General features: G+C 37.8%; 1 protein-coding gene across 3 annotated transcripts; it reads right to left on the reverse strand.

The window, feature by feature from the left end:
- Positions 1 to 333: 333 nt before the first annotated feature.
- LOC113496339 (WD repeat-containing protein 44) lies at positions 334 to 14,036 on the reverse strand. Of its 3 annotated transcripts, XM_026875508.1 has the most exons (19): positions 13,792 to 14,036; positions 13,012 to 13,171; positions 12,526 to 12,653; positions 11,865 to 11,953; positions 11,276 to 11,371; positions 10,832 to 10,990; positions 10,224 to 10,366; positions 9,430 to 9,544; positions 9,054 to 9,176; positions 8,524 to 8,626; positions 7,886 to 8,064; positions 7,190 to 7,313; positions 4,797 to 4,913; positions 4,139 to 4,213; positions 3,538 to 3,739; positions 3,215 to 3,346; positions 2,460 to 2,846; positions 1,678 to 2,271; positions 334 to 1,374 (listed from the first exon to the last, which is right to left on the reverse strand). In XM_026875508.1, the coding sequence occupies exons 1-19, from the start codon at positions 13,857 to 13,859 to the stop codon at positions 1,234 to 1,236; spliced, it is 3,135 nt and encodes a 1,044-aa protein (XP_026731309.1). In that variant the 5' UTR covers positions 13,860 to 14,036; the 3' UTR covers positions 334 to 1,233. The 3 variants fall into 3 exon arrangements, with proteins under 3 accessions (XP_026731309.1, XP_026731310.1, XP_026731311.1); XM_026875509.1 differs by lacking the exon at positions 4,139 to 4,213 and having other exon boundaries at positions 1,234 to 1,374; positions 13,792 to 14,031; XM_026875510.1 differs by lacking the exon at positions 4,139 to 4,213 and having other exon boundaries at positions 1,234 to 1,374; positions 7,910 to 8,064; positions 13,792 to 14,029.
- Positions 14,037 to 18,455: the final 4,419 nt, after the last annotated feature.

Consider the following 18,455-nt stretch of genomic DNA (forward strand, 5'->3'; position numbering starts at 1 on the left):
ATATTTTTCGCGACCCACCTCTTTACAGATAGTTGAGATAAGTTGCAGCTGCCAGTGGCCGCGTCATCACTAACTGATGTAAATAACATTGTGATGATGTTTCGTCTGTTTGTCTATCAATTTCGATAATTTCTATGACGCTGTCTACATTAATTTCTATCTCCTAGCTAATATTTGACATGTATGGGGTTATGAGGTCTTTTACTGCTACAGTCATGTTCTTAATGATTTAATAGGTAATTGCTGACATAAGAATGTAAACACGAAATATGTCTCAACAACGGACTATTGACTAAGGAGACTTCAAACCATTTTTTTTTACTTTTGTCAACAGGTAATAACGACTACAAAAAATACCTAACATATACAAATACAGGCTCTAAACATGTTTACGTGAACATCTAACTAAATTCAAAATGATTAATTGATATAGCAACACTAAACATTAACCTTGATATTGTTGTATTCTATCATCATTCCGTCATCGTTTAAAGAAGATTGTCTTTCTTTGAGTATTGCCACAATGATATTATTATGGCTAGTATACACACTGTAGGACAGTTTAATAAAGTCATATTCTATTTAAAATCTCTGTTTACATTTTGGCATTATAGTTCAGGTTTTACCCAAATACGAATCAACGGTTACAAAGATGGTAGGTGCGGTTATTCGCATATGTATATGTAGTGTTCTTTAAGGGCTCCTATTGCAGGATTTTTGCATCGTAGGAGCGAGATAGAACTATGCGCAATGCCATGTTCTATCTCTTTTCTACTTAAATCATTTATTTCTATTATCAATTTGTTCTATGACATTAAATAGTTAGGAAAACTATTAAATACATCTTTGATGGCATATTTTTATATCTCTCAATGAATAAATCTATGCATTTCCCATTTTGTTTTGATTATTGCCAAATTGATGATTAAACATAATCGAGGTTTGCCAATAAGGTGCTGAGATTACGACCATTCCAAAAACTGAATATAAAGGCGGTTTTTAAACCTCAATAAAACTCTAAGGATTAATTTTTTCATGATTTCGTTTGCTAACATAAAGTAGATATAATTGTCGTCTAATCAATATTAGATATTGCATTTCTCAGCATTTACAAAATTTCAAAAGGCTATACAAACACGTTGAACGTTTTTACCGACATCTAGTATAATATTCTGGTTTTAGCGCCATCTATTACGGAACAGCGGAACTTACTTGTATCACATACAGTTTGGTTCAGGCGAGGGCTGAAGCAGGCAGCGAGCTGTGTTTGGGCTTGGCTTTGTGGACGAACACTTTGATGCAGCCGTTGAAGTCGGCGCTGACTAGCACGTGACCCGTCTGCGAGGACGCGACCATACCGCCCTCCGCACCCTTCTGGAATAGAACGACACGATATAAACCGGTTAAGCAGAATATAAATTGTGACGTAATGATCTAACTTATACGTGAAAAAAAACGAAGCAAATACTACGAAAGTGAGTCGCAATAGCTTAGTGTTATATTTATTTACACATATACCATTTAAGATAATCGTGATTTGAAAATCCTTAGTTGGACTAGAAAACGCATTTGTTTTTCTTTACGCTATATATCGTCGGTTAACTTTAATTTTCCTTCACGTCTGAAATTCATATTTTCCTTATACCTTCAGTGAATATCAATAAAAACAGTACATACCACTTCATCCTTCTCCTCCGCATCCTTGTTCGCTAGTTTCGCCTCCTCTTCCCTTTCATTAATCATCCTGATCATATGATCAGGGTTCGGCGCGAACACAGCACACGTGACCAAAGCATTATGAGCCTTAATACCTTCCCAGAAGTCATTTCTGTCTCTTCTTACCGACGTGAACTTCGAATAGTCGTGATACGTCTTCCATATGTAGATGCACTGGTTTTCTGAACCGCTGACTATGTATTTGCCATCGTGGGAAAATGAGGCTTTTATTTGGCTAGAGACGTTAACGTAGCCTTTGTATTTGCAGGAGAGGTTTAGATCTCGAAGGTCGTATAGCCTTATTCTGCTATCGTTTGACGTCACGAGTATTTTGTCGTCGTTCGGCATGGGCTCGATGCCGCTAATCTTCCTACCGGTGGAGTTCTTTCCTCGTGTGGATCGCACGTCGATCTGCGTGTGGTATTTGAGTTGATCTGTCGTATAGAATATACAGCGACCATCGTATGTGCCCACTACAGCGAATTTACCGTTTTGACAGAAGTTCGCAGCTGTTATCAACTTAGTTTTGCCGTCGACTTCGTTCCAGACGGCAACCTAGAGATACAAAGATAACTTTTAGGATTAAGGATATAAAATATGATGTATCAAAATACTAAGGAGAATACTAAGTATATTGGGAGAACATTAATAGGATGATAAACAGTAATAGAGAAAAAGTTTCGACCAAAATTGCATACCTTTGGAACAGTACAAACTAATAATAATAAGGAAAAATAACATACCTTCTTATCAGGAATATTCCAGAGCCTTAGTTTGCCATCAAGACTACCAGACAAGAAATACCGATCGTCCCTCGGGTGGAAAACGATGGCCGTCACGAAATCAATATGCTGGAAGCAACAGAGGCATTCTCCTCGCGATATATGCCAGAGCCTGACAGTTTTATCCATGGAGCTGGACAATATGAAGTAGTTCTTGGACCAGGACACGTCCAGCAGGTCGGAGGTGTGTCCGGAGTAGACGCAGAAGGGCTTGGGGCAGAAGGGCGCGGAGGGGCCCAGCGGGGGCGCGTCCTCGGGGCTGGGCGGCGGGCCCGACAGCGACGCCAGGGACTCCTGCGACGGGGTGGGGGACGACTTCGTCTCCGCGTTGTATTTCGTTCGCATGTCCTGCAAGAGACGAATGAAGAGGTATTTAAAATAATCACAGATTTTAAGTTAACTTAGTGGCAAGACAACCCTAATTGATCTGAAAGTAAAATATTAAGTAAGGTTTGTAATTTTAGTTACTCACTTAGCAATCAATATTAGCCCAGGTTTCATACGTATTCTAGGTTAACTCCTAAAAATGTAGCACTAACATTTCATACAAGATTAAAATATTGCACATTTTCAAAGAAATTATCTAGCAGCAGATAGCTGTCGATTGCTTATAGTTAAGGGAGAGAACAACGGGATTGTTGACGCTCTTAAGAGAGGCCTACATCCAGTAGCAAGCTGATGTTACTAGCTCCTACGTCCTAGTGTGTCCACGTTACCTGGAACATGTGGTAGGCGTCCCTAGTGACCCAGACCCGCAGCAGCTTGTCCTGCCCGGCGGTGGCCAGCAGCCGCCCGCACACGCTGAACTTGCAACACCACACCGCGCCGCAGTGGCCAGAGCCCATCTCCTACACAGGACATCGTCATTAATAAAGGCCGGCAAAGCCGATATCTATAATCACATGACAGATAACGAGAGATAAGAAACAATACTTTGTCAATTTTCGCGTTTCGCGCAGAAGATGCGCAGATACAGTTCCTCATAAAGAAGAAAAAAAATGTTTGGATTAAATGACGTTATTGTTTAAATTGGACAAACCTGAACGTGTCTAACGCAGCCATCGAAGTCGTACGGCCCCTTATGAGAGTTCGAAGCTTTTAGTTTGATATTATGTTCTCCTCTGACGTCATCAGCTATGTCAGCCACATCCTCTTTGTGTCGTGCGTGCGACACTTCCTGCGCTAAAGACTTGGCCGCATCAACTGTCTTCTTTACCGTGCTACCGAAGAAACGTTTCAATCTGAAAGGAATAGGGATCATTATTGAATGACTGAAATTATAGTGGTGGTTTCTTAGGTTTACGCGAATGTTAGACATTGAAATGAAACTACTTTTACGGATTTTATCGCGGTCACGGGCAGACTGCCGTCTGCCCGTGACCATGATACCTGCAAAGGTTTCGAAGCGTCGGGAACTAAAATCTAAAATTAAACCGCGATAAAATCCGTAAAAGTAGTTTCATTTCAATGAACTTATAGTGGTTTTAATATTAAACAAATCACACAAGCATTAAGTTTATTGTAAGGCTAGTTGTAACACAAAACTCAATGCAATAGAAATTGCACTTTATGTTGTATAGGTTAGCATTTAAATTCGGACAGCGCTTGATTTGAGCGCGTGTTAGTCGTCAAACTGTCACCTGAAATTCATATCGTGTGTTAACTTCTTGTTTATGTTGTCCTGTGAATGGCATTTCACTAGGTTTGTGGGCGCCCTAGAGTTAGAAATGGAAACCGTTTAACGATACACTCTTAGTATTATTTCCTCTAGTTACTAGAACAAACACTTCGCTAGGAGTTATCTAAATATTAATCTATCTATCTTATTCAATAAATAAAAATAAAATATAAAATTAAATAAAAAAATTAATTGTTATTCGTTAATCTCGCTAAAACCCCAGAATGAATTTCGACGATTTGAACCGGATTTGAACTTGGCTTTCGTCTTGATTTATTCGTAGCAGTTTAGGGAAGGTGTAAACCGTGAGAAGATATTGCGAAAAAAAGGGAGATTATGGTTCTTAAAGACAAAAAAACTAAAAATTATCTTAAGATCGGGTACTACGCGGGTGACTCCGCGGGAAGCAGCTAGTGTTCAATATATTTCAATATGTCATCTTAGCGTCAGAAAGGATGATGTTAGGATATGCACGATCCCTGGTTTCACCCTTTAATGTACTGAAACTACGTGTAAAATCATTTCTTACATATTTTTGCTCTGGAAAGAAATCGATTATGGCACTATATCTGTATACCGATTTACATGTAAGTTGACCGCTCCATGTGTTTGTAACTTACTTCTCCGTCTTCCTCTTGATGCCGGTGGTCTGTCTGTCAGTGGACTCGCGCTTCATCTCTTTAGTTTCGTCCTCGGCTCCGCCCGCGCAAACACTCTCACTTTCTTCATCAGTTTCCCTGTAAAATATCATAAATAAAAATAAAAACTAAACTTTAAGTAAATAAAGTTTGAATAAAATAAATTTGAGGTTATAATAAAAAAAAGATTAATCATTTTGATGCATAACATTAAAGAAAAAGAAAACCAAGCGAAAAACAGTTATTGATATAAAATAAATACGTATACAGCTATAGGCCAATATGGAAAGAAATATAATTAAAAATATGTTTATTTAAGTGTTCCGTTATTTGAGTAATTTAACTAAATGTTGTAAATATGTATAAGTCTTTAATTGAATTATTTCGGCCCACAATAGAGAATCGTGGAAGGATTTTGGGGAGGCATTTGCAAAGCAGTGGGACACAGTGGGCTAAAGAGAAAAGAAAATAGTTATATTTCAAATTTAGTTAAATTACAAGTATTTGACTGTGATCGTTATGTGTGAGTGCACAATGTGTTCAGTGATGTGTTTACACACATATAACCAGTGCACTATCAAGTGCTGATCGTGGATAAATTAGTTCTTATCACACCTTAGTTCAAAAGACGTCACTTGAAGCGAAGCCTTCAAACGCAAATAATTTGTTGGTATCCAAGCCAAAACGCGATCAGACCAATTAGCGTGGCATACGACGACAAATAATAATACTATTTAGAAAAGTCTCGTTAATCAAGTAATTTTGACTCACTAAAACACTATCAGAATAAATAGTTACTTAAATAAAGATGTAGATTCAGATCAACATTTACTTAAAAAGGTGTGTTTGTCGCAGTTAATAAGTAATAGCCCGTTCAATTATCAGCCTAGCCTCTTTACTAAACGGCGCCGTTTAATTTCGGTCATTCGATCAATAAACTTTAATAAAATATAGTGCGATCTTTACAAAATAGAGATAATCGTCTACTGCGGCACGCAAATTTGCCTTCGCGTAAACGGACACAGTACTAACCTAAAAGTGTTAGACTATATTTAATATGAATGCACTTGTATTTCATATTGTTTTGGTCGTAAGCGTCACAGCTGTTGCAGAGGATACGACTGAACTTGACTCAGGCCGTTGGTTTAAGTGCACTTTATAGTAAAGAGGCTATGGACCCTGCTTATTGAACGGTTGACTAAGCTAGTTGGCTGCGACATACACTCAAAATTACAATATCATCTCGAACTTCTGGCACTAATTGGCTAGTTTACAATCGAATTAAATAAATTTATTATTTAGAAAACAAATCAATTTCGTATAATAAAGCAAATACTTTACTGGCAAGGCTAACCAAATTCAAGCACCGAATTGGAAGCTGTTACACAAAGATTGGAGGAGGGTGGGGCACAGTGAAATTAAATAAATAAATGAATAAAAAAATATACTAATTATAGTGTACTAAGGGGCTGAACAGCCCCCATAAAACCATAACTGGGTGAAAGCCTCTTTTGAAATATAAATATTCATAACAAGAATTATTCATTTAAAAAAGTGGGAAAATTCAGTCTTTTTTTTAAACCAACTGAACAGAATCGTGTGAAACACTGGTCAGTTATGTCTTTCCATTAAGGTGAAATACGACAGCTGTTTCACTGTACCCCGTCTCGCCCTAATAATAGAATATTTATTAACCTAGTCTCTAGACTGAGGTTAGAGGAGTGCGCGGAGGACTTCCAGGCGAGGTTTAGAGTGGATATGTTCAGGCGACGCCGCCACGACAGCCTGCGACTGGCGTCGGGCCTGAAATGGTACTCATTTTTGCTCGTACTCGAAGATTGTGTACACCTATTGCTTGGTGAATATTTATGGAGGAATATAAAGTATGTCATTAAGTCTTTTATCTTCTTAAAGGTACTGGAAAGATAGGAACGGGTTAGGATTGGGATTGGCTGACTGATGGTCTTTGTTACGTATACTTGGTATTGCTTTTGGATAATATGCATGGCCTTAAAAACCACACGTTGGCGGCAGCGATTTGCCTACGGTAGAAGGCGCCCGAGGAATCATCACGTGACAAAAAAACGCCAGCATTCGCCGAACTTTGTGCCAATGCTATACTTCAGACCATTTTTTGGGACACACGTAGTCGCCAGCGTAGTACGTTATTGTCTTTCTTGATATATCACTCAACTAAAGTTTTTTTCTTAAAATAAATTAATGCTCTAACGTGTGGAAATTAAAAAAGGAATTTGGCGGTATAGAAATTTAGAAAAAGTAAGGGGTAAAACTTTCAAAACAATCTCTACAAATAGAAGTCATCTAAAGAAAATAAACCTTAATCTTATAGAAATACAGAATATAATCGTTCGTACCTGGTAATTTCATCATCATTGGCCCTTCCAATATATTCGGAAGTCAGTCGCATTATGTGCAAGCTGAGAGGGTTGATGCACTGTGGCAGCTTGTGTTCGGCAACACTGAGAGGTACTCTCTCACCTGTATAACATTTTAATATTAAGGATTTAATCTTCTATTGTGAGGCGGGATAATTCAAGTATTGAATGTGGTATGCGATTTTTATTAATTCAGCACTGCAATTGAGCTTATAGGCATTTGTTATTCATGTTAACCAAGGCAATTGTTTAATCAAGTGAACAATTAACTGATATATTTTTTTTTTAAGTATTAATAATTTTAAGCTTCTGACGAAATTAAACTAGATTGAAAAAGAGATTTTGAGAGAGAAAGAACATTTTTTTTCTTCCAATTGATTAGAAAGGTCAATCTCATTCTCCTTACATTATTATAACAAAGTATAAAATGTATTGTGTTAAGTGATATTGAGTCTCTACTTCGGTACAGTTAACAACATTTGTTACAGATTATGGACTAATCAATGAATATTTAAATTACGCAGCGTTAAATAGATCACGGCTATAATTTATACATCTTATTGAGAAATAAGAGAAGTCATAAGAGCAGACAAATTGAACATCAGCGGGTCATGCATTACCTTGGCAAGCGTTGTGTGAACAGCCTGTAAGACATGTAGGGTACGCTATACGTACAGTAGGAGCAGTAAGGGGGTGGACCTGTATCGAGGTTGAGCACGGTGACCTGCTCGAGGATCTCGATGTCGGTGAGCTGGTGGCCGGACGTGGTGCGCGTGCGCAGCGCCAGCCCCAGCTGCTGCTCGTCGCCCGCGCTGCGCCGTCGGGACGCGCTCATCGAGTCCGAGTTGCTGCGTCTGGGGCCGGGATGTTGGAACTCAGAAACTATGTGTGTGTGTCTGTCTGTCTGTCTCGCGCTCAGGCCAAAACGAAATTTGGTTTACAGATAGTCTAGACCCTGAGTAAGGACATAGGTTAATTTTGTTAACTGAAAAAAAAGTTGTATAAATGAATGTACAGCATACAGTGTAATGCTATAATGGCGGTCTTATCAGTAATAGTAATAAGGGAGAGTGTTTAAAGTTTCTATTATTTTTTTTGAAAAAAAAATGCTTTTGATATTTTGCTTTTTTTAAACTGCCTGTCAGTCTATCCTTCTCTGTAAACTAAAGGTCACACGGACGGACTTGCGGGCAACAGCTAGTAACGTATGAATACAGTATCTTTCATCATGCATTAAAGAATTATAGTAATGAGATTTATTTATGTAAGACATCAGTGTTTTCGCTAATGCCGTTACCTAGTAGCGACAGTACCTGGCGCCATGCGGGCGGGCGGGCCGCGCGGCGTGTAGCGTGGCGCGGCCCTCGCTGTGAGTGCGGACGCCGCGCTCGTCCTCGCTGCGGCCGGCCTCCTCTGCTGCACATGTAAAATATTCCTATTATAGTCACTTTCTAAAATATGGTTCACAATTAAAACATGTATCGGTTAAATCTGACGATCTGATGTATGCGTGTATGTTGGCATTGGTTTCTCGTTAAGGTGATTTAACATAGATCAATCTCATAAAATTTTTGTTTCCATACGCTCAATTACAAACAACAGCAAATAGAATAAAAAACAGCATTATATGTGTGGTTAAGTTTAACTAGATGGCAGCACAAAACCTTTTTAGTTCGATCTTAGGACTAACATTATCTAAGCTTCTGTTTATCTAACCTTTTTCAATAATAAAGTATTTTATCTATTGAATGAATTAGTGCGTATTAATGGCGAGAATTGGCGAAGACCAAGTCACCACTAGGGTCGCAGAGCCAACGGAGTAAGTAAGTAATGAACGTGTGACCTTTGTGTTGGTCGTCCGCGGCGGGCGGCCCCCGCAGACGCGCGGCCGCGCCGCTGCGCGAGGCCTCGCCACCGCGCGAGCTCGCGCGGGACTCGTGCGTGCTCAGCGACGAGCGGTCGCTGGCTGGCGGCGGAGGGCGATACGATACAAAGTAGTAGCAATATCAAGCTTATATTTGCTGTTTAACTTGGTAAAGCTTTGCAAAAAAATTACAATAGCTAAATAGAATAAAATGCGTAACGAGGGATTTTTGGACAATAAAGTGATTCTGTCCAATTTCAAAATACATACTCTTTGCTCATTAGATTATTATGAGTAGGTAGGAAAATTATTTTTCTAAATATAGAGCATATTTGGATTAATCAAGATTTCATACCATATTTAGAATGCGAGAGCTCGAGCGAGTCCTGGAACTCCCTGGTGAGCGACTCGATGGTGCTGGCGGGGCTCGGCAGCGCCATGGACTGGCTCAGCGAACACGGCGGCGGCGGCTACACGACATACGAGACGATGTCATTACGGAACAAGATATATGTATTATACGAGGATGAACTCTTTACATGGGATATCATAAAAAAGTAATAAGAATAACATAAAAGTTATTACAGAAATGAAGTGAGTTCTTGTTAATTACATGTAGGTACTTTACTTACTTGAGTCATTTTACGACACTTTCCGTGGACATTGGACATAAATTAAATTTCTACACTCAAAGAAGGTTATACAGCAACTTCTTAACCACTCTTCAAAAACATTATTATTCATCACTTATAGTAAGAATAACTTATACCCAGGCACAGACCAAATGATCGCGCTTATCACACAAACATTTGTCCTGGGTGGGAATCGAAGCCACGACCTCCGGTATAGCAGTCAGAGCAACTAACCACTAGACCAGTAAAACATTCTATTATTAATTACTGTTGCTAATACAAGATGACAATTGTAATTTGTTGTATTTGTAAAACCATATTTTGACCTTCAGCCAGAGTTGCGCAGAGCAAGAGCGAGCGATCCCGCGGCTCTGGCTCAGGCAGTTTAAGGAGCCAAAATGTTATTAGGCGGCAAGAGTCGGACATATAACCACACTGTGCCCTCAGCGTGGGTTGAAGTCAATAGCGTTTCACATCGGAATAAAAGGAGAACCCAAGACCATATGAGGTAACACACCTCTACTACCAGCGACTCCAGCTGCGGCTTCTCGCCGCGCATCTCCCGGCGGCCGATGTAGCGGTACTCGTCCGTGTCCGTCGTGCAGATGCTCAGGTTGTCGCCGTCTGTCGTGGACAGCGACTGGGACCCGTGCAGCTTGTCTGGAAGGACACACAAGATAACACTGAATAGGATGCATATTAAAAATATATTCGTGCACTCCGTTAGTTTAGGAACTTTAAGAGATAACAAAATGTCATGTATTTCATTCGGTTTTTTTTTAATAGTTTAAGAATGTTTTTAGTTTAATAATGACTAAGACTTGGTTTTTAAAAGATTGCTAAAAAATATACTACTGAAATATTGAAGTCGTTAATTTATTTAATATTAATTCTTATAAAAAACTAAGATATTTTATCTTTTTTTAACTGCCTAAACAAACAGAGTGTAAGTACACTATGATGAGATTAATTTTCACAGGGGCCAGGTATGGCATGCTTATTTCGGGCACCAGTCTCACACATTTTTTTGTATTTTAACTATTTGATTAAGCAATCTGTAACTTTTGTGATTTGTGTCGAGAGAATAATCATTTTGATTATGAGTAGAGTGTAATGGTGGCGTACTCCTCTTCCTCCTGCGCGGCGGCGCGACGGGCGCGGGCGGCGCGGGCGGCGCGGCGCGCGCCTCGCCGCTGACGGCCACGACGGCGGCGGCGCCGCGGCTGTGCTTCAGGCTGTTGGCCTTCGTGCTCGCGATCACGTCGGGCTCCGCCATCGCTAGCACTGCACACAACGAGGACATACATGCTTTCTAAACGGTATCTGGTTTTTTTTTCTTTCTGGATGAACGGATTTGCGTATTTATTTTTCTTTCTGGATTAGGTGTTATTCAGTCCCATATAGAAAACATCAAATTTTGTTCAGTAGATTTTAGTTGAAATCGGTTGTAAAATATTATTTGGCTTCATTTTCATAATATATTTTTAGCTGTTATTTTAGAAACTCAAAATACTAGTAGAAATATGATCAAATCAAATCAAAATAAAATTCATTATTTATTTAATATACCATTTTGTGTTCTTGTTTCAACAAGTTGTTCATCAGATATAGTGGAGGGCTCCCTCGACGAAACCGATGGTACCGGCGCGGTATCACGGATGTTCGCTGTAAGGGAAAAGAAGCTATATCACCTTATCTATTAAGTTTACTTTTAAATAAAAGACGTATTTAAATGTTAACCATAAGGTCCATTAGTCTAATTAAGTGCACAGTCATTAGTAACAGTTTAAAATCAGAATAATTATATGTCATCTACCTTTTAACAAACATCTGTATAAACGTCATCAGCATTGTTATGAAAATTTTGTAGATTTTCATACTTTGCTGACCTTTTAATTTATATAAAACCTGGTATAGTTTGATATTTACTTTATGTGGTTAGTCTGAGTGCAGCCATTAACTGCTTCGGCGGAGTCCAAATCTAATATGTATAAGCAATTCTCGTGTCGCAGTGTAGCAATTAAAGTGCCTCGAAACGGCTTGACCGGTTCGTTAGAAAAGGAAAAACTATCAGCTGGGTCAGCTAGTAGAAATACAAATGTTAAAGAAAAAAAATTGTCATACAGGTATATTTGTCTTACAAGTTAATGTGACTTACGGTGAGACTCCGAGGCCCCGCTCAGTATTCTGCCGATTCTTCCGAGTGACGTCATGCTCTGCAAACTCATTGTGTCGTGTGCTATTATTCTGTAACAATAAGAAACATTAATATTGAGAATAATAAATAGCACATTATCATACTTGCATTTCATTTTGAATTTTTGCGTTGTTGTATTCCATACTTCTAGTTTTGATAAAATTCACTTGGGCACTCTCTCTATGCACTCATCATGTGCATAGAGAAAAATACTTTTTTATAATTTACTGTGGAATTACTAAACTTATTAAATTAACAAAATGCTTGCAGGTAAGGATGAGCTTGTGGCTAAGTCAGAACTGGGTGCGGGGGTCCGATAGGTAGCTACCCGAACATAGCTGAGAAAAGACTAAAATGATGATGATCAAATTGAGAAAAATGACAAATCGAAATGCAGATTAGGTACTCCCATCCAACTCCTCCAAGTCAGGTAAAGAATGTGGACATAAGATAAGCGTGTTGCAAGCAGATGCATTACAGAAGGAAAGATAAACATATGTAACAATAAACATTACTCAGTCTACACAACATTGTCAGAAATTGTTGACCAGTAACAAATAACAATAGACTGCCAAAACACGATAAAAGGTAAACAAAACAGTTCAAAATAGCATTCACTCACTTAAAAGGCCGTTCTAGTGAGAATGCCTGCTGGTCTATGGATCCAGTGGCATCCGTCACCCCCTCATCTTCTTCCTCTGTCTGCATGCAGCGTCGAAGCTCCTGGAACCTTAGACGGCCTTGCACCACCTGAAGAAAACCAAAGTTCCTATACTTTCTAGTTGTTTGAATTAGAAAATTTGGAAATTTTTGCTACAAGCATAATAATAATAGTATTATAAATACTTTTAGTTTGACTCAGCAGGCCTTATTTTTAGGTATGTGTGTAATTAATCACATTTAATATTATTCGGTTTGGCAAAACAGAAATACAGAGATAATTTAATATTCCTCCTGCATACAAATGTGTATTCAGGCAAATCAACTTACTGGTGCATGCCAATATGTATGACAATAAGTCATAAAAATGCAAATAACAACAATGACTTTCTTTTCCAATACAATAATGACACATGAAAATAATGTTAGTACATTTTATCTAACTTACACTTTTCACTGTAGTCCTGTCATCTTCCATGGAACCTTCTGCAGTGGGAGCACTTGTGCTGCCTGAAGAAGTTGCAGAGTCTTTCACCGAGAGACTCTTCTCCTTCTCGGCGGCTTCCCCACTCTCTGATATGTTTATGTTCTTGCATAGTGAGGATCTTCTGAAATAATAACACATCACTTTACACTGAACTGAGAGGAGACATGATACACTTGTGATTGCATAATATATTTACAGACTCAGCCTCGAAGGAAGCATTCTTATACTGTGGGAATACTCATTAACAAAATATCTAACAATGTAATGAAAAACAATGGGTGTTGTCTTTGAAATTATCAAACACTGTCAGTAGCAAACAGGTGAGCCTGTTTGCTACTTACATCAAAATGTAGGCAAAAACATTGTCAATACTGGTGCCATAAGTGGGGCAAATTCGTAATTAAATATGTAAAGCATTAACTTATTGGCTAAGCATGATGTGGTCTATTAACTCATTGTTTAGTCTCAATACACTAACAAGTTAGACTCGCATCGATGGACGACTGTTTTTGTTTAAATTAACAGTCTCTAGCACCAAGGACGTTCGTCAATGCAAATCGAAACATCTGTTTCAATGATAGATTATCTATTTTCAACACACAAACAACATAGTTAAATTTATTATTTTAGAACGAAAATACACTTTTTAGCAGTACAAAAAGTCCTGGAATGTATTGTAAAACTGTCTCGTGTACATACGTAAACAAAAACATCCGAATTATTAACGTTTTCTCTACTTACTTAGAACCTTTAATGGGTGTGAACTCTTCAGCATCATAAAACTCTTCAGAATCACTGCTGTCACCCATTGCGAACCGGGTTTTAGGCAACAGCACTTACAATTCACAATATAAAGTGAAAATATTTACATGATCAATGATTATAACACTAGTGTTTTATAAATTAAAAAAGTTAGGGCCCCAATCACTCAACTATCCATTTGAGTTTGACATTTGTGACAGCTGATGATTGGCTCTTGCTTGCACTTTGTAACTTGGCGACTTTCCAGCACGCTTTGAATTTTAAGCATTGTAACATTTTGTCTTTGTCTTGGAGCTATGAAATGAACGAGAGCAAATGCAGATTCCTCTGAGAAATGCGAGAACGCACCTGTAAAAAGTATTAATTAATATTTCGATTTAAGTTTCAAGTCAGTAAATTAATTAATTTATATTATTGCATAAAAGCGTAAACAGTTGTGCTATTTTTCTTTTCTTTAGCACTAACTAAACATTATAATTATCTTTGACATTATCAGAATTGACTTTACGGAACGAACGACTGAGTAAAGCACAGACCTAGATCTACGACGTTAATTACGCCAAGGTATAAAAGGCGTTACTATGATTGGACATTTCACTTTTTAAATTATTTCTGCAATAACGTGCATAAAAGCCAACGAAACTTATGACCAGTCTTATAATTACATAAATGCTTATCCCAAATTAGGAATCCGCAGCACGTCGTACACAGTTCTCATTAATGTGATGACCGTTAAGACTGTCAACCTTTGCAGTTATAATGGTGACCATGATAATGCTATTTTTTATGTAAAAGTAAGCCTGTAAGAAATTACTACAAGTCGGTTAGCTACCGATATGATACCTTGTTAAAAACAAACAGCTGTGGATCAACGTATTTGCTCTGACAATTATAGAAGGCATTCTTTTGCTCGCACATACATTTTGCCACATTATACCTACAGTATAGTTTAAACTGGTTAAATCCATATGTTGCTCAGGTTTTATCAAGAAACTTTGTATTGAGTTCAAATATTTCGTGGGGTCATCCGTATGTACGAGTACGATTCTAATAGAGAATGCGCATTGAAGCTGGATGTGGGTACATATTCCAGGAGACAAATAAAAACTATTTTACTTCAGATTATTATTGTTCGATACTAACCACCTGTATCGAATAATGGTATAATGGCATAGAAATGCATTTTATTGAAAATCACTTTATGATGATTATAGCTGATGTGTTCCAATTACTGCTTGCTGAACTACCTATTGGGTTAGCATAATCAGATAACAGTTCCAACTTACCTTCACCAACATTTAAAATTCCATAATAATATCAGAAAGGTAAAATAAAAACCGAACCCTGTTACTGAGCCGTTTGTTTCCACCTACAGATTTACGTCGATACATTCGAAGTTTATCCGGCCATTAACAGACCACAAAAACCTTAGAAAAGTGACGTGAGTTTTGTGGATTAAATAGGTTTTTCAACATCTTTCAATAATGATATCATGACACATTCGACGTAATTATGTTACGTAACGCCGAATTTTATCTGTAGGAAGGGAGCAGAAAAAGGTTTTTACGCACCTGCATGTTAGGAATATACTTAATCGGTACCTACATATCATTTTCTTACCAATACCTAATTATTTAGTGCTGGCACCAGCTGCAATGGAGTAGGTAGGTACTTACAGACAACATGCGGAGAATACGAATAGTGTCAAATTTAGAACCATATCGATAATTGAAATTTAAATGATCAGGAAGGTATCAGGGCTCAGGTCAGAACTTTCCGCGTTCAGTTAAAGTATAGACTAACCCTAAAGCCTGTCTTTTAACCAACAAACATCGATTCTTCTTACTCATTTCTACAAGGCAGGAAGCCTACGAGTGTGGCGAAGGTTGCGTTTTTATTCACAAAATATATATAAAAAAAACATGAAATAAAAAGCACCTAGTCAATAGAAGCGTTAGAAAAAAGTCGTTTAAATTGACGTTTCGTTATCGACAACTAGGTAGGTACAACGTACATTTTCGTACATGTAAGAAACTACATAATACTAAAAAACGGTTGTATACTATTGAAAAAAATCGCCCTTTCATCTTCACAGCTGGAGTATTTGGAAGCGGTGAATGGTGGTCGATACGGGGCGATGTCTATTTCAATGTTTCGCAGACGTTCAAAAAGTGCTACTTGTTGACTGGCTTGAATAAATGGATTCCCATCTTACTCCCATAGACAATCAGCTATATTCATCGCAATATTTGGAAGCTCTCGTCTTACCTTAAAACACACCAGTACCACACACACAACTTAAAAAAAACAAAAGCAGCTCTACCTTACCGCATTCATATTTCAAAATAATAGACAATCAAAACAGTTGACACCTTTTTTAAGGCCTTATCCTGATTCCATTTGTCTCCGTTACGGTGTACGCATGCGCCTCCAACCCGAACATAATGGCGGCCTCGTGTCATCCTTGCAGCTGAGGTCATCTGACACCTGAGATCCTGAAGGCATTGGCCTAACGGGAAGGCCGTCACAACCTGTTACAGAACCTGAACTTTTATTTCAGGCTTTTAATATCACATATGATCTGAATATTTTAGGATTTAATCTTACCTATCATTCTTGATAGATATCTACTTATGAATGATTCAAAAATAAGAAAAATAAATGCTACTTCAACGAGTATTTAACTACAGAGAATACAATATAGAGAATACAACCATAAAATTATCACATTTGACACATTATAATCATTACACCCGGAGCCTTCGAACATTGCATGTCAGTTGGGGAGTTTCCATTGGCTTAACAAAAGCCAGACAGCAAGTCTAGCGTTTATTCATCTCCTTCTAGGTCACTGATTAACAGAGTTAGAGGAACATGTTACCTGTACTTACATTAAGATTCAAATAGTATACAAATTATAGCAGGTGGAGGCCTAACGGTTCTTTCCACGAGGCATAGGTTCGATCCAAACGCAGGCAAAGTATCACTATGACTTTTTCAAAAATATATGAACTTTCTTAATTATTCTAAGACAACACGACGAACGGTAAATGGAAAATGGTGATGATCAATGTTCAAACCTCCCTAATTTATACGACTCCGAAGCCGTATAATCATAAAATAGTATTCTATGCTATTCTATAAGTCCTATTCAATACATGAGTTTGAGTTCGATTGCAAACAATAAAAATACTTTTACATAATTTCAAAACTAAGACACAACCTACATAGGTTACTAGGTCTTATATTATTTAATACACGTTACACATTTCCTGAAAAAGTCGCGTGTGTTAAACTATAAAATGAATATAAGCAATGTATGAAACTCACGAAAGTTACGGCACAATTTCAATATGTAAGAATTGACAAATTTGTTCCCGATTTATTGTGACAAGACTTGGTCGTTGTGCTGTACCTACTGATATCTATGTATAAAACTAACCTACAAATCTATGTAGGTAAAACTGCAAAAAGACAAAACATTACATAGGGTTTTAGAATGGGTGCTCCCCGGTGACTTAAGCTCAATGAGTCACGATTCAATTCGATCATTTTAAAGTCACCGTGTCAAACACCATGACATTGCCATGACTTGGCAGTTTACCCAATGACTGATAGACATATGTACATCCTATTTCTAACCTTCTAGCTATTGCCCACGTCTCCGTTCGAATGGACTTCAGCTTACAACGGGCGGTGGATTCTGTTTTCGTTTGAATGCCGGGATAAAACAAAGCCTTAAAATAAAATATTCATGCCAATTTTCGAAAAGACTTTTCATATAAACTTTAATGCCCCCTAAAGCCGCTTTCAACCCTTTTTTCAGCTATAAATAAAATACTGCGACTACACAACCGCACGTATCGACCTATGCTGTGTCCTAAGACCTTCCTCAGGATCTAGACTATTCTAGACTATCTGTGTCCCTCCCTACCAAATTTCATTACGTGATAACGAAACAGACGGACGTACAAAGATACGGAAGTATCTGTATTTCTGTCATTTATAATATTAATAGGATTGTAATTCCAACATTGTGTACAAGATTTTTTTACACACCGCCTACAAATTTTGTTTTGATGACGTGTCACCGCTGAATTCTAAGAGTCAAACTGAACACGCAGATGACCATGACTTGCCACTTCATTTGATGACGGTGTCTTATTCTGTTTCATTGATTTCGTACTGTTATCTCTTTGGTAAATGATAAAGAATCATTATTCTTAATGTATTGTTTACCTTAAATTATGCAAGCATGCTAACTCATCTCATAACTTAACATAACACCTACTTATCTATCAACTTTGATATATTTTTATTTAGGTAATATCATAGGAGCTGATAAACACAATAAATTAAGTTTGTTTGTGACGCTTTCACTTCTAAATCACTGAATCTATTTTCATAAAGTTTGATGTGAGGTTAAAATTTAAGGAAGGGAGTAGGCTTGTCTTTTCGTCGCGAGGATCAAAATCCAAAAGACGGTTATGTTCTAAAAGCCTTTAAAAGCCTTTGACAATCCCATCCGTCCGTTTTAAAAGCAATCCTAATTAAAACGTTCGGAATTGATATTTACCGGTTATAACGATACGGATATTATCCTCAAAAAGTTGAACCGTTACAAGGAAGTATAAATAACGTTG

The sequence above is a fragment of the Trichoplusia ni genome, chromosome 8 (genome assembly GCF_003590095.1).
Source record: "Trichoplusia ni isolate ovarian cell line Hi5 chromosome 8, tn1, whole genome shotgun sequence".
Lineage (NCBI taxonomy): Eukaryota > Metazoa > Arthropoda > Insecta > Lepidoptera > Noctuidae > Trichoplusia > Trichoplusia ni.

Bases quoted from the DNA above. Each gene is read 5' to 3' on its own strand.
- LOC113496339 (XM_026875508.1), bottom strand. From the start codon at position 13,859: ATGGGTGACAGCAGTGATTCTGAAGAGTTTTATGATGCTGAAGAGTTC. The intron at 9,545-10,223 runs GTGTGTTACCTC...TATGTCGTGTAG, and splicing joins TGGAGTCGCTGGTAGTAGAG to CCGCCGCCGCCGTGTTCGCT. The intron at 8,065-8,523 runs GTACTGTCGCTA...TCCCGGCCCCAG, and splicing joins GCCCGCCCGCATGGCGCCAG to ACGCAGCAACTCGGACTCGA.